The following is a 16,538-nucleotide window of genomic DNA, read 5'->3' as shown; positions in this document are numbered from 1 at the left end:
AGACCAATGAGTATCTCCGCCAACTTGTACAGAAAGCTCATGATCCAGCGCAGTGAAGCCAGGCATTAATTGTAAGGGAAGGATTTGGCCTGTGTGTACTTCAGCTTCCTCTGGAGAAAAGCAGGGTTACCGTAAGTACCTAGGCCAGAAGGTTAACGATGTCCGTCAGTGCTGAGCAGAGTGCCTGGCATGTGGGAGGCACGCGAAATGTGACAGCACATTTAACGTGACACAGCACGAAAGGTGACAGCAACGGTTGTTGCAGTTCCTAAGACAACCACTAGTTTGGGACAACCTCTGATGGACCTTCTGCCCTTCTCCACCATGTTCTGTGTCCAGGAGGTAACTTGCTTGGATCACATGGGGTTCCAGTTGGGTTTGGCCAGTGGCAGGGAAACCAGTGGGTTAAACCCATTTCACCTGCCTTCACCAATCAAGGTCTTGCAACGTGCTCCAAGTGGTCGGAACTTGGAGTCAGCTGTGTCTCGTTGGAACTGAGCTGGTCAGGACAGGGTGGGACCAACAACCCTTCAACTGAGCATGCGCCAGCGTCCGCTCGGGCCCTTTTGACGTCAAGGGGCGAAAAAAAAACTCCACGTGTAGAGGACTGCAGTTTGTTACGCCTGCGCAGAATGAGGATTCCCGCACCTTTTTCCAATCATCTTTCCTCTCACTCCCCACGTTCCCCAGGGCGTGGACCACCCTGCTGCTTTGGTTATCCCATAAATACCCGCCAGCCCCTTGCCTTTCCGGAGGTAGACTTGAAATTTGTTCTCCTGTTTTCTCGCTTGGCTGCTTTCTGAATAAGCTCGCTCGCTCTCTGTCTCTTTCTCTCTCTCGCGCTCTCTCTCGCGCTCTCTCTCTCTCTCTCTCTCTCTCTCTGCTGCAAACCTGGGCATCTTGGCATTTTAGCTTGCCGAACGAAATGAACTTTTTTCAGTAACGGGACCTCCACTGGAGATTAAAGGATGGGAGGAAGGGGCTGGGGGGAGGAAAAGAGTGAGGGGAGGAAGGTGTTGGGGGGGAGGAAATGGGTGAGGGGAGGAAGGGGCCGGGGGAAGGTCAGGGATTTGCGCCAGCATCTCACTACCTAAAAGCAACTTCTACTCAGGCTTACACCCAAAGTCCCCCCTCCAAAAAAAGTTGAGGCTAATTTATACTCTAGCTAGAATTCTGACACAGTGGCCCCATTGTCAGACTTTGCTCAGGGACAGAAAACCTGGCTTAAGTCTTCTTTCTGGAACCCTTTGTTGCAAAAACTCTCAATCCTAATGACGTTTATTTTTTGGTCTAATTATAAATCCTGATGCTGCTGTGTAAGGACAAGTAGAACCATCTGAAGTTCTGTCTGGGAGAGCCTTTGATGTAATCAGTCCGTGCCTTGACCATATTTGGCCTGATGATAAAAATATGTTTAAAAAAAACACAAGCTTATATAAAACAAAAATCATCTCTAATCCTACCGTTACCACTCGGTAAACTCTTAAACGTAAATTTGCCTAACCAAATTGGGACCATCTTGTCTATTCATTTGTTCTTCCTTTCATTTATTCTCTCAACAAATGTTACTGGCACGTCTTCTGGCAAGACCCAGAAAATAAGCAAGGTAGATAAAGTCCTCGCCTTCAGGGAGCTGACATCTTACTGGGAGAAAAGGCACACACACATTTTCACTCCTAACAACCATTCTATGAAGAGATGCTGTTAATACCCCAATCTACAGAGGGCTTAAGTTGAGGTTTCCCGTAGTACAGCAGAGTGCCTAAGCACACACAGGTGTCTGACGGCAGATGCTGAGCTTTTAACTTATGTGGGATACCTTTAGTACGATATACGAGCCCTTTTTATAAAATGGCCCTAAGGGGTAAAAGGTTGGATTAACTCCCCAGAATAAATGTATTAGCTCTAAGGACATGGATCCTGACCTCAAAGAAAGTTTATGAACTCAGTAACAAAACAAGCAAACCAATAGAAACATGGGTAGAAGACCTAAATAGACATTTCTCCAAAGAAGACATCCAGATGGCCAATAGGGACATGACAAGATGCTCAACACTGCTGATTATTAGAGAAATGCAAATCAAAAGTACAATTAGGCATATATAAAATAAACAACAAGGACCTACTGTATAGCACAGGGAACTATATTCAAAGTATCTTGTAATAACCTGTAATGGAAAATAATCTAAAGAAGAATATATACTATAACTGAATCACTTTGCTGCACCCCCTGAAACTAACACAACATTGTAAATCAACTATAATTTAAAAAAAAAAAAAAAAACTACAATGAGGTACCATCTCACACTGGTCAGAAAGGCCATCATTAAAAAGTCTACAAATAACATACTGGGGGGGGGGGTGTAAAGAAAAGCAAACCCTCCTATGCTGTTGGTGGTAGTGTAAACTGGTGCAGGCACCATGGAAAACAGTATGGAGGTTCCTTAAAAAACTAAAAATCGAGTTGCTATATGATCCAGCAGTCTCACTCCTGGGCATGTATCTGGAAGAACTCTAACTCAAAAACATACATGCATCCCAATGTTCACAGCAGCACTATTTACAGTAGCCAAGACATGGCAGCAACCTAAATGTCCATCAACAGATGACTGGATAAAGAATTGTGGTGCACACAATGGAATATTACTTAGCCATGAAAAAGAAATAATGCCATTTGCAGCAACATAGGCAGACTCTAGAGATTATCACTGACCAAGTGAAGTAAGCCATAAAAAGATACATACGTGATATCACTTACATGGGGAATCTAAAATATGACACAAATGAACGTATTTACAAAACAGAAACAGACTTGCAGACATAGAAAACAAACTTATGGTTACCAAAGGGGAAAGAGGCAGAGGGGGATAAATTAGGAGTGTGGGATTAGCAGATACTACTGTGTATAAAACAGATAAACAAGGTCCTATTGGGTAGCAGAGAACTACATTCAATATTCTGCAATAAACCATAATGGAAAAGAACATGAAAAATATGTGTATATACATATATATATAACTGAATCACTTTGCTGTACACCTGAAACTAACACAACATTGTAAATCAACTATATTTCAATAAAAAATAAAAAAATTTTAAAAAGTTGTTTATACTAAAAGTTTTTTTAAATTTTAAATAAAGTTTGTTTAGGGAAAGTGACTCATTACTATTTTGTCTTATTTAACTCAAGCAGGGCCTCAGGCCCTACTTTTTGACTTTCTAAGTGTACTTGTTTTAAGTAAGAAGATGAATGTTCCTTAAAGCGGACTTGAAAAGCAGTAGAGAATAGTCAAGCTCATAGGTCCTGGAAGCAGACGCCAGGCTTGGAATCCTGGCTCCCCTACTTACTAACTCATGGCTCAGGATTTTATTTGACCTCTTCTTGCCTCATTTTTCTCAACTGTAAAATGGGTACAGGGCAAGCGTCTTATCTCACAGTGTTGTTGTCAGGGTTAAACGAGTTAATACATAGAACCTTGGAATACTTCACATAATAAGTGCTCAATAAATGTTAGGTATTTTTACCATTATTTTAATAAGTACATCTAAAAACTTTGATATTATTTTCTCCAATTTCCAATTGAGAGGTTTTCATATGACTCTTTTCTTAAGTATTTCCTCATCCCAACAGTCTTTCTGATTATGATGAGCATAAATGATGGCAGCTATAGTCTCATAACTGGGATTATAGGCTATCTGTGGCCGCTAACAAATCTGTAATATCAAGAGAGCAGAGTCCATATTTTGCATTTTTAAACCCCCGTAAGACCTTGCTCAATACCTGGTGCATTACTCAAAAATTACTCTTCAAATGCAGGAATGAATGAATGAAATAAGGTACCAGACTGAATACGAACAGCAAGTTGTATCTGACACAGTCAACCTGGCTTGTTTGTTTGTAATCATCCCTCCAATTTCTAATTCAAATCCCAACCCTGGAGTCTCTTTACTCCAAATGTTCTTATTGCTATTGAAACGCTGAGGATATTGTGTTTGTTTGCCTCTTTGTTTATACCTCCGTCTCATTCCAGAAACGACTTCAGATGCTCACAAGGAAACATGAAACTCAGGATGAAATTAATTAAAATGAGGGGAAAGAAGACAGGAAAGGCAGGATGGGTATAGAAAACAAAGTCTGGAATAGAGTTAAAATACCAGGCTTTATAAAAACCCTTACGAGTGGGTAACAAATTGGCCCTAAATTTTCTAAAGCCAGTACGAAACGTTCAGCTGGTTTGTGGCATAATGTTCAATGGATGAAAAGAGATCAGTTGCTTCGAAGATTCAGCCACTCTTAGCAGTGGACCCTCTAGAACATTCTCACAAAAGTCACACCTAACAAATGTCACCGTCAACAGCATCTCTATTTAGAGTGTAAGAGTTCCTTCGGTGTAGGTCATGGGATCTTGATGAAAAGTAATTCATTCACAGCATGAGGGAAGGCTCCCCAGAGCAAGGGAGATGCACCGTGCCTTTGGGTGGGAAAGAAACATATGCCAAGTTTTCTGCTTGAGGCTCTTATCGTTTAGAATTTTAAAAAGTCTATTTCTGCTGGAAATTACTATTTTCCTTTCCAGATCTGTGTTTTTATTATTCTAGGTAAACAGATGCAACATTTTTATATTAGTGAAACATAAACACAGTAGATATGAAAACTTGTCCTATGTTATTTATTTACTTGGAGGAGGGTAAAAATGAATTTTTATTTACTTTAATGGAGGTACTGGGGATTGAACCCAGGACCTTGTACATTTTAAGCATGCACTCTACCACTGAGCTATACCCTCCCCTTAAACCGTCCTATGTTAAAACGTGGTCTGCTGAGTCTTGGGTGGTGACTCCCACTGCCCCCACCCCACCCCATTATCAGAAACATAGTAAGCATTCATTAATATTACTATTATTTATTTTCTAGAAATATAATATCACAAACTTTGTTTTTTATTATGGTTCCAATGCTATGCGTTCTTGGAATTTTCCAAAAGGCAAACCAAAGGGCTGTATAAACACATCGATTTGTTTCTAAAGTTCACGTTCTTCTTCCTGTGTTATCTTTCTGTTCCTGTAGGACTTCATCGTCACTGTGGTCTTTTCGTTCTTGTGGCTGGTGGGTTCGTCAGCTTGGGCCAAAGGGCTGTCTGATGTCAAGGTCGCTACAGATCCCAAAGAAGTTCTCCTACTGATGTCCGCTTGCAAACAGCCATCCAACAAATGCATGGCGGTCCACAGCCCTGTGATGTCCAGCCTGAACACTTCTGTGGTACGTTGCCCTCTACACGTTACCTCCCAGATCTTTGTCTGCCAATCAGAAAAACGTCTCAGGAGGCATCTTGGAAATGTTTGCCTCTGAAACTAGCCCGATCTAAAAGGTAGGCCCGTTCACTCCACATGCCAGACGCTCCTGTGGCCTTCCGGTTTTCTATGGCCAGAACCGTAGGCTTTAATGCTGCCAATTAGAGTTCTTAATAAGAACCCAGCAGATACTGGCAGCTGTTGCCTGGATGACAGTCAAGTCAAAATTCTTAGCCGGAAGCAGATATATAAAATCTGAACTTTCAGGCTGAAGTCTGCCAGAAATGAAAAGGAATATTTGATGGGAGAAGAGGTTTCCTGGGAAGAAAACATTGTTCCAGCCACACATAGTTAGAGTACATTCAGTTGATTGTCTGCAGAAAAATACGCAGACCCGGTAGAGTACAGAAAAAAAAAAAATGCAAGGTATGAAAAATAGTCATAATAGTTAAAGTAATTTTTTTTATCTTCTCTATGCTCCTGGTTGAGTTGCTTGATAACTTTGGAAAAGCTGAACTATATTAGTTGAACAAAGTCAAATATTATCAAGTGTATGCCTCTTACAGGCAGACAGAAAATCCGACAGATAGCAGGGCCACTAAGTTGGATTCTTATTTTATGAATGTCAGAACTTGTGTTATTCCAAAGAAACTGTATGAAAGAAACTGTATCTGAGAGACAGAAGCTGTAATGGTAGCAAAAGAGCACGAAGGATAGACGGTCCAACGAGGTCTGATGAAGGAATGTCAGTCTTTGGCAGCCCTTAGCAATAATTATCTTGGCTTCAAGATTAACTTATGCTTCTGCAGCTTTTTGGAATCTAATCTGAGAAGGCATTTAAGAAAGGGGGAACGGGTAGCTGATCAGCAATTGGTGATTTTACAGTGAATCTCGCCTTGCTAAGATAGTAAAGATTGAAATATATAAACTCTGTATTAAGGTCTCACAGTAATTTTTATTTATTTCTGGCCACACCTGTGGATGAATCCTTCGAGGTATAGATGAGAATGTGTTCTACTGCTTGTGTAGTTTGTGCCTAATTGAAAGTTATTGTAGCCCTGATCACAGAATCTAAGAGAAGACAGATAAAATCATTCAGTGTGCTCGTTAGTTCTTCTAGTAAATTGACATCCTGCCCAGTCCATCTCATTCTGCTCCTGATGCCTCTAATAAGGTTTAGGCTAGGAGATGTGAAATCTGAATGACAAACAATGTGACGTGTCTCTTAAAATCAAAAGAAGCATGGATAGAAACCAAATAAATCTGTGAAAGGACAGATCTGGTGCTGTTCTGGTTACAGATCTGTATCAGTTAGTGTCTTCCAATTCCTAGTGACAGAAAACTCAATTTAAACTGGCTGAAACAAGATGATCTTCATATCCTTAAAATCCATTTTTTTTTTGTACGCCACTCCTGGTAACAAGGTCCGTGTGTGGTGTAACGGTTGGGTTGTAAGTAACAGAAACTGACTCGCCATCCGTAATGTGTGCTTCTGTCGCTCCAGCTTCACTGCAAGCAAACTTGATTCATCTTCGCGGATAATCAGATGTCCTCTCCCCATTCTCTCTCACTATGCGCTGTCTATTTCAGTCTCTCTCTTGTCCCACATCTGAGCTAGAATCAAAATCCTTACTCTGATTTCAGTTGCAACAAAATGACAAGAAAAGATTCAAAGGCCCATGTGCCCCCAAAATGTGCCAGCCAAGAGGTCTGTGGTAGCTCTGTGATGACAAGAGAGTAAGACATCACGGCTCCTTAGAAACAGGCCCACAGCAACGCCTTGTTTGTGTTCTTACTTTTACGTTTCCCTGATTTCCAGGTTCTTCTTGAGCATCTCTTGTTTTAGAAACCAAGTAGCATCTGGGGAAAGGGAGAGACGATCATTAAAATGAAAGTACTCAACCCTGTGTCCCCTGAAGATACCTACACACCGTGGGAATTGCCTCAGTGGGGGAGACAGTGAGGGATGAGGTAGGAGCGCAGACTGTGGGGTCAGATAGAACAGGGCATGACCCAGGTCTACTACTTACCATGTCACGTGACCTTGAATGAGATCCTTAGCTTTGCAGAACCTCAGTTTTCACATCTTTGATGTGGGCATAATAATAGCACCTTCTCTGACTAAATGAATGGATACACATAAAGCCCTTTATGCAGTGCCTAACATGTGGTAAGCCTTCATGAAAAGTCAGATACTCTAAATGAAATAGTGATTCCAGATGGGAAACTGGAAGAGGCCTCCACACTGAGGTGAAGAGGGACCTTTTGTGTTGTGAAGGATTTTTCTGAAATTGAGATTTATTTTTTCCGGGGTTTCCAGCCAGGCTGTCAGCTCATTTGGTCTGATTCTCCTTCAGGTCTTCGGATTCTTGAACTTTATCCTGTGGGCTGGAAACATCTGGTTTGTTTTCAAGGAGACCGGCTGGCATTCCTCAGGACAGAGATACCTTTCAGACCCCATGGAGAAGCGCTCCAGTAGCTACAACCAAGGCGGGTACAATCAAGACAGCTATGGGTCGAGCGGGGGGTACAGCCAGCAGGCGGGTTTGGGGCCATCCTCGGATGAGTTTGGCCAGCAGCCCAGCGGCCCTGCTTCTTTTACCAATCAGATTTAACGGGGTAGGGTTGGCATTCTTCTGAAGGTACCCTCACCACCTTCCATTTCAATGGCAGAAGAATTTTTTTTTTTTTTTTTTGAAGAGTTTCAATTGTGAATGCAGAGAGCGTTGAATGTAAACCGGAGCTCTGCAGTCCTCATTACAGCAGGAAGGCCCGGGGCGTGATAAATGGTACTTAGAGATGAGATGACGTGAGGAGATATATTATGCATTGTGGATGGCTAACTGGAGAAGCACCTTGTTACATATGCAGATACTTCCACAGTCGTTGTGTGTGTGTGTGTGTGTGTTGAACTAATAGAAGCATTTCGTAGCTTGACGTCCCTAGTCTGTGATATGCACAAAGGCAATCAAATAGCATTGAGCTTTTTCCTGCGCTTTGATGCGAAGGACGTTTTAACGATTTCTCTAAGAAATTCGGTGCATCACAACGTGCATGTGTTACTATTTTTTGGATGCGGACCCTGTAGGAGTGTGAGTCACTTAAGTATTGGCTTCAGCCAATTACTCTGTATTTTTTTTTTTATTTGATGAATCAGTGCTCATGTGATTTAGTGCATGAATAAGCATTTTCTCACAAAATGAACCTCTGAACTGTATTTACAAAAATTTTCCAGTTTGCACCATGAATTTGTTAAACGGACGTTTAAAAGAAATATATTCACTACTTTGTATACTTGCAAATTGGCCCCTCTGGCTTTATCCAGTTCTGAATGCATTGTGACTAAGGTTTGGGTTTTTTTTTTTTTTTCCCTATTAGTAGATACTCAGTGTTATAGATGGTAACTGCCCAATATTTATTCTATTTAGTTAGCTAAATATTTACATTCCTGTAACTTTCTATGGTGTTTTGTGGTTCTTATATCTATGGACTATGAATAATACAACCAGTAACTGTGTGTGTTGATGGAGTCTTGTTTTCTTAGAATAATGGAAATGCAAGTGTCAGACACCAGAGTCAAGAAGATACTGTATTGTGCTGACATATTCGTCTATAAAGGATATTCTGTGGAACCTTACACTACCAGCTAAGCTTTTAAATCCTATTTATTTGTAAAGTTAATATGTTCCTTGATCCAATCATTCAAAACTCTCAAGTCTCAGCGCAGCCTACAAAGTCTGATTTGAATATTACCCATAAATTAAAAATGACTTCCATGAACCACTCTGGCTTCCAAAGGGAGTCCTCATTAAGTATTTCCCAGAATATATTCGCTATCAAGAAAATTCCAATCTTTGCCTCTTTAACTCAGTTGAAACCCCAGGGCCCAACCCTGAGGGCCAGCTGAGCCTCTGTATTTCCAGATAAAAGTCATTATCGATGTATAAATTCATTGTGTGATCTCTGATGCTGGAAACATTTTAGCGCAAAACAGCCGTGTGTCATAGGTGATATCTGGAAACAGTTTCCAGAGCCTGTTGGATAAATCTGTATTGTGATGTTTATTTGACCTGAATAAAGTTATTGCCTACAGTGCTGGCTGGATATTGGAGAGTTACCACCGCAGAACCTGGTGAGCTGGAACAATGAGAGGACAAAGGGTACGTGCCCAGTGTTTCCCGTCTCTCACCCTGTCCTTGTTTGATGAGTCCAGGGCTGTTCATTCATGAAATCCCGCTCGGGGGCCACGATCAAGAATTCTGTCTTTATCCTAGAGAAGCAAAGGGAAGTCATTGACAGGTTTTAAGCAGAGGAGGGACACAATAGGATGAACGCGTTGACAAGATCTCAGTCGCTGTGGGGTAGAGCGGATTGAAGGAGGATAAGAGGAAGGGACAGGAAACAGCCTTGACCTAACACCCACTAGGCAGTGGGCTGGGAGTTGGGGGAGGGGGAACTGGCTTGAGATCCCCCCACACCCACGTCTGACTTCCTGGATTTGATCCTTTTTCAGCACAGCCCAGGAGGAGAGAGTGGCCTTCACTTAGACAGTCATGAACTCTCCTGAGTAGAGGAACCCTCATTAACCAGTTCTCTTTACCAGTCTTAACAATCCCAAAGTACACTGGGGCCCTGAGAAATGGGATGCACCACTTGCCCTGGTCCAGACAGAGACTTGCTTCCATAGTCCTCCTCTGCAGATTTGCAATAAAATGCGGCCATAATCCAACGGTATTTCACTTAAACTGGTTTTATTCCTTCTGGTTTCAAGAAAATAGCCAGTAGATCGGATCTTTTAAAAAGGGGGAGATTTGTCTTTCTCTGACTCACTTCACTTAGTATGATCATCTCTAGGCCCATCCATGTGGCTGCAGATGGCATTGTTTCATTCATATGATGCCACTTATAAGTGGAATCTAAAAAAAATAACGCAAATGAGCTTATTTTTACAAAACAGAAACAGACTCGCATAGAAAACAAATTTTTGGTTACCAGAGAGGGTAGCGAGGGAGGGATAAACTGGGGAGTTTGGGATTTGCAGATACACACCACTGCATATAAAGTAAACAAACAAGGTCCAACTGTATTGCACAGGGAACTATATCCAATATCTTGTAATACCCTATAATAAAAAAGAATACATACGTATGTGTAACAGAACCTCTATGCTGCACACCAGAGACTAACGTGACATTGTGAATCAAAATCAGTTTTTAAAAAATAATAAAAAGGAGAGTAGTCAGTGTGGTGGGAGAGCTTGGGTCTATGTGTCCGATACACCTGATTTGGAATCGCAGCTTGGCTGCTCACTAGCTGTACTGCAGGATGTGACTTCATCTCCCTGAGCCTTCGCCTCCTTGCGAGGAGGTAAGGCAGACTGGGGAAAAGGGTGAGCTCTGAGATCCCGCCGCCTGGGTTAGAATCCCTGCGCTGCGGTTTACTTGACTGTCCTCTGTCTTCCTCCATGCCTGCTCCAAAGTCTGGGGGGCTTCTCGAAAGCCACAGCCTGAAGGCAGGTGCAGCCTGGGAACAGGGGAGTTGACACCCCAGGGACCACCTTTGATCACTGGGGGAATGTGGGCAGGTCAGTAAATGCAAGTTAAGCAGGAGGCTTAAGTTCTCCTTCATTCAGTTGCCCTGTGTCTACAACTCGGATAACAGCAAGATCTGCCTCATAGGGTTGGGAATGGGATGAAAAAGGTAAGCTGTGTAAAAGCATCCGAACAGCTGCTGGCATGCAGTAGGCACTGTCTAAGTGTGGGTTCTGTGTGATTCTGGGAGGCAGGAGTGGGGGAGCAGGGAGCGGGGAGAGTGGGGCAGGGCCGGAGGGAGATCCAATGGAAGGCGCATTAGTGGTTGCTGGTAAGACCAGGAGAAGCTCCATTCCATCAGGATCTCTAAACAGCGGTTAGAACGGCTCTGGCAATCTTCTAGCAGGGGCTGGGGGTGGGAACATTTGCCCACCCACCCCCATCCCCCATGTCTGACAGTTGCCCAGAGGGCTGGTGACTTGCCCACGTTTCCAGGTTGCACTTGCCCATAGCCTGAGCGTCCTCTTGCGACCTTGAGTCCCAAAACCTCTTAGGTAGGGGGGCTGGCGGTGGCAGGAGGGGGGCTGACGTGAGCGCCATCACCGCCCTCCTTTTCCCCATTCCTGGGGACAGTGTGGCCTTGAGGAAGGACACAGGGGAGCCTTAGAATTTGCAGACATGAAAGGAGTCAGTGTCAACTGAGCAGGAACAATCCCTCACAGCTGCGGCCAAAGTCAGAGACTGGCCGAGAGGAAACAACCCAGGGCGTCAGTGTCACCTACTAGAGTGACCGGTGACTCTTGTTCCTGCTTGGCCTGGAACGCGGCTGTGCCTGGGCCAGGTGGCTACAGCAGACGGAGAAAGGCAGAGTAGCGGGTGTTAATTGGCAGTTGGGAGTCGGTAGGTCCGCGGGCATGCAATGCTGAGTTCCAGGACATACAGGCAGCGGGACGGCATCCACAGTGTCTGCCACCCTGAGGTCTGGCTATGTGAGATAGCTTCACCAACCCTAACGCCAGGGAAAAGCCTAGAACTTAAGTCCCCTTCCTTTTAGTCCTAAGGGATTTTTTTTCCCATTAACACCCAGTCTACCCAGCATTATATAAATAAATGCTCTTCAGAGACTGCTAGCAGCAGCAACCCCCAAGGATGGCCCTGGCTACTCCAGTTCCTTGTCTCTTCCACCTTTTAGAAGCCATTCTGATGGCTTTCCTTCTCCATCTTCAGAGCCAGCGACAGCAGATCTTGCTCTTTGCATGTTGCATCCCTCTGACCCCCTTTTTGCCACTCCCATTTTAAGGAAGTTTGTGATTACATTGGACCAATTTGGATAATCTCCTGACTTTAAGGTCACCTGATTAGCAAGTTTAATTCCATCAGCAACCTTAGTTCCCTTCGCCATGAAACATAGCACGTCCATAGTTTCTAGGTTAGGATGTGAGCATCTTGGGTGTGGGGACGGAGGGGACTAGCAGTGTACCTACCGCATTATCCCTTTCAGTAAAGGATAAAGTGATAGAATGTAAGCAAGTGTCATCGCAGATTTGTCTAGTCACAGTGCTCAGTAGCTGATAATGATGATTAAAACTGATAGCTGTTCCCATCAGTAGCATTAATTTTTCTGTGAGATGATGACCCAGCCCATAGCATCACCGTGGGGCAGCCGATGGCTTTTCAGTGCTCGTGTATTGAGATACCAACTTTGGTGATGCTCCCAGTCATGTAGCCAATGTTTATCACATTCTCAGCTGAAGTACTCTAGCACGTTAAAATGCATTGTTTACAGATGGAATCCTTGAGGTACCAAACATTCACTCAATCCAGCGCACAGCTGGAGAAACAGCTGGATCCATGCAATTCTTCCCTCAATGTACTTACAGTCCAGTGGGAGAGATTACACTCAGACCTGAAATGACATAATGTATTCATTTGCTTACCTGTCCTTTATGTCTCTCCTGCTCGCATCTAAATTCCAATAAAGGCTGGGACTTTATTTTACTAGACTGTGAGCACCTGTATTTTCAGCACCTGGAACAGTGCCTTGAATATACCAGGTACTCAATAAATATTCGTCGAACAAGCTATTATATTAAAGGTTGTTCATCAAATATGCAAACTATCTTAACGTAGGTGATGTAACGTACCAACTTGCCAGAGAGGAAAAAGAATCTTAATTCTTCTTGGAAAAGTTTCCAGCGTGTTTACAGATCCAGCTTACAGCAGGCCCACAAGAAGGGCTTCCTGAACCATGGGGCATGCATCCCTTGGCACTGACCGACTCATTGACGAGTGTTCCCCTGTTTGCAAACTGCCCCAGCCCCAGATCCTAAGAGAGGAGAAGCCCACAGCCCACACATGAAGAACTATCCATGGCATCACTCCTCTCCCTCTTTTCCGCTTGCCCTCCAGTAAGTAACAAGCAAGCAAATGGTAGATACTGATTTGATTGGCCATGGACGACATAAAAAAGAGGGGTGGAATAGAGGATTCCTGGAGGGGTGAGACATCTATCTGGAAGATACAGTCGATCATAAAAAGCCCAGTCAAAGCCCTATAGGGTCATCCCTCCCTAGTACAGGCACTTTTAACAATAAATACATTTTGAGTGTGCCGCAGTCCAGGCGGAGCCCTGAACGCCAAGTTCCACGGCACAAATCTTGCCTTTATCACCTGAGACACACTCTGTTTTCCACCAGATTCAGTTCCGTTCCTCTCCCTTGTTCTTCATGTGTCTTTTGATGCTGGTCTGCTCCCTCTCAGTTGACTCACATGCACTACAGGGTCACCAATGGGTGATCCAGATCATCAGGGCACCCAATTCTCCTTGACACACAGTTTTGACACCAGATCAGAGGCAAGGTTTAGTTGCAAAAGAGCAAAGCCTAGAACCCAGAAGAAGACGCTTCTCCTGGTCCTAAGCCGTTCTCTTTGCCATCACTCCTTTTCTTCTACTGAATGCACTATCGGATCCACTGGAGCCTTCATCTGGTGGGAAACAGGGTAAGTGGGAAGGACGCTTTGCCATAATGACCTCAGAGGGGATTTCTGGGCTCCTGGAGAGATCAAGGCAGGGCTGGGTACATTCGAACAAGGGGTTAAAGAACTCACTGGAAATCATTTCTTTTTTCCAATTTGGAGTTGTTTGTGGGAACAAAGAATCCTGAAAGTGTCTTGTGTGGGAATGAGAAGGGGAAGCTGTCAACGGAACCACTAAAGCCAGGCAAAGAAACGCTGCCCCCAGATGTAAAAAAAAGAAAAAAGGGGGTTGCAGCCCTCCTGCAATCAAGGGCTTCCTGGGGCCTCCGAGGCCTCATTCGAGCTTGGGAACCACAGCCAGCCCGGGAGCACGGGCGGGGCTCAGCAGGGGACCCCCTGGGGGATCTCTCCCTCCTTCACTACTTGGTGATTTGTTTTGGCAACCCAGAGACCTTTCTTGCCTCCTCATTTTTTAAAGAAAGTAATATAATCCGAGGTCTCCCCCTTCTGATCCTCCCAGACTGTAACCCCGGAAGCAACCATTGTCAGTTTCTTATGGATCTTTCCAGAGATGGTCCATGAAGATGTAAGTACACACACAATCCATCAATTCTCAGTGGGGGCAGTACTGCCCCCAAAGGAGTAAAAATTGTTCCCGTGACAGGGAGGGCAGGAATAGCTTCCTCTTTATGTATAAAACACAGAGAATGCAGTACAGAAACAGATACTTTGTATATCTGTGATAATGAACTTTGTTTGCAGGGGTAGGCATTATAAAAAAACATATCTAAAAATTTTTCTTAGAGGCGATATGAAGCATAGGTCAAGAAACACTGACATAATTTTATATTTTTGTGTAAAGAGCTGCACGCTGCCCTGGTGCACCCCATTCTAGAAGGCAGCTTGCATGATGGCAAGAGCTTGTTCCTGGGTTTCAGACTGTGCAGACTGGGTTTTTTCATGCGCCCCTGTTTTAATTTTCTCATCTGTAAAACAGGGCTGAGAGTAGTAACTACCTCATAGGGTAACTATTGATGAGTTAATGCACGTAAAGCCCTCAGAGCCGTGCCTGGTGCATGCTAGACACTCCGGAGGTGCTTGCCAAATCACGATCTTCCCGCTTAATCGTGCATCTTAGAGATTGTCCTATTCCTTTTAACGGCTGCATAGCATTCCCTTGTATGTACATACCATGATTTATCTAGCCCAGGTGTGAGCGAATGATAGCCCTCAGCCAAATGCAATCAGCCCTCTGTGTTTGTAAGTCAAGTTTTCCTGGAAATTATCCATGGCCATTCGTTTGTACATCGTGCTTGGCTGTTTTTAGACCTTGCAGCCCACAAAGTCTAATCATTTACAATCTGTCCCTTTCGAGAAAATGTTTGCTAACCCCTGGTTTAGTCAGTTCTCTATTAAAGGACACAGAGACTGTTAGATCAATCTTCTGCTACAATAAAATTAATATTTTTTATAATTAATATTCTGGAACACATTGGTAAGCAGATCTAAAGGATTTCTTGGGCCAAAAGACACGTGCATTCTTACTTTTCATAGCTGCTGCCAATTCCTTCCTTAGAAGCTGTAGCCATTTACTCCCACCAGCAGGGCACAGGGGTCCCCTTTTACCTCTCCCTAGCCGAATTAGGGTACTACCTAATTTTACAATTCCTACCAGTCTGATAGGTAAAATGAAGCTGTTCTAGCCTTGTTGTTTAAATCTATTTTATGATAAGATTGAGGTTTTTTTCTTAATGAATGCCTTTTAAAAGAAAACAAATCCAACAGTAGCTGGCAGATAACTGTGTCCGAGAGTTTTATCTTTGCAACAACTCATGTGAGCTGGGTAGCATCACCCCCTTTTTCCAGATGAGGAAACTGTAGCATGAAGAAAGCCTGGCAAACATCAGGCCCAGGCAAGTTCCGGGGTTAAGAAAACTGACGTTGGGATCAGACTTCCTGGGCTGGACCCACAACCCCACCGCAGGGATTAGCTGTGTGACCTTGGGAATTTAACCCTCTGTGCCTCAGTTTCCTTTTTCCTTCTTTCGTGTTATTAACAACAGTACTCACCACAACCCAGTGTCTGTAGATTGGCTCCACCGTGCACGGGGGAGTGGACCCAAGTTTGGTTTGGTAACAGTCATGCTTTTTCTAAATTAGATCATTTGAGAAGAAGAAATCTCAGAATCTATGAAGAGCTAGGAATTCTTGTTGATCGGTGGTGTCTGTGCAAGTCAGGGGGTGGTAACTGAGGTCTTGGCTCGTTTTTATCGGGGTATTACTTTTAGGTATACTCTGCGCTCCGTGAATCTTACAAAGCGCTTAACAACTTAAAATTGGTAGTGGGATTTGCTCAAGCAGACGAGCCATGTAACAATTTATCATCATGACAGGTGCTAAGGAGTTCAAGGCAACCTGCTGACGCCCTTACTTCCCTCAGTCAGAGCTCAGGAGGAGACAGATTTGCCAGGGAAACGAGAACCCTCCAAAGAGATTCTTCAGCGTATTAATATCTCTGCCGGGCTCAAGATTAGATATTTATGTTTACAACTTGGTTATCTTTATTTGTATCTGTCCAATATCCAGACATGCCACTTGGAAGACACATTGCCAGCTGTTTTAAGTCTTAAAGGGACAATTTAATCACCACCATATATTTAAACCCCATATGCGCCCCTGGTGAGAATGCGATCCAAAACAGAGTAGAACAAAAGTGTACAAGGAAATAGATCTTGCCAG

General features: G+C 43.7%; 1 protein-coding gene and 1 non-coding gene across 3 annotated transcripts in view; one reads left to right on the top strand and one right to left on the bottom strand.

The window, feature by feature from the left end:
• The window catches only part of SYNPR (synaptoporin), a 273,164-nt gene extending 263,768 nt beyond the window's left edge, over positions 1-9,396 (top strand). For both annotated transcript variants that reach the window (XM_032458139.1, XM_006178304.3), the window contains 2 exons: positions 5,069-5,260; positions 7,650-9,396. In XM_032458139.1, the coding sequence (XP_032314030.1) occupies positions 5,069-5,260; positions 7,650-7,907 (450 nt within the window). In that variant the 3' untranslated portion in view covers positions 7,908-9,396. The remainder of the gene's footprint in view (positions 1-5,068; positions 5,261-7,649) is intronic.
• TRNAF-AAA lies at positions 4,716-4,787 on the bottom strand. Its single transcript has one exon. It is a non-coding gene; the product is annotated as a tRNA-Phe (tRNA).
• Positions 9,397-16,538: the final 7,142 nt, after the last annotated feature.

Source organism: Camelus ferus, chromosome 17, assembly GCF_009834535.1.
Source record: "Camelus ferus isolate YT-003-E chromosome 17, BCGSAC_Cfer_1.0, whole genome shotgun sequence".
Taxonomy (NCBI): Eukaryota; Metazoa; Chordata; class Mammalia; order Artiodactyla; family Camelidae; genus Camelus; species Camelus ferus.
The sequence above is the reverse complement of the archived record's forward strand: the minus strand, read 5'-3'. Positions and strand labels throughout refer to the sequence as shown.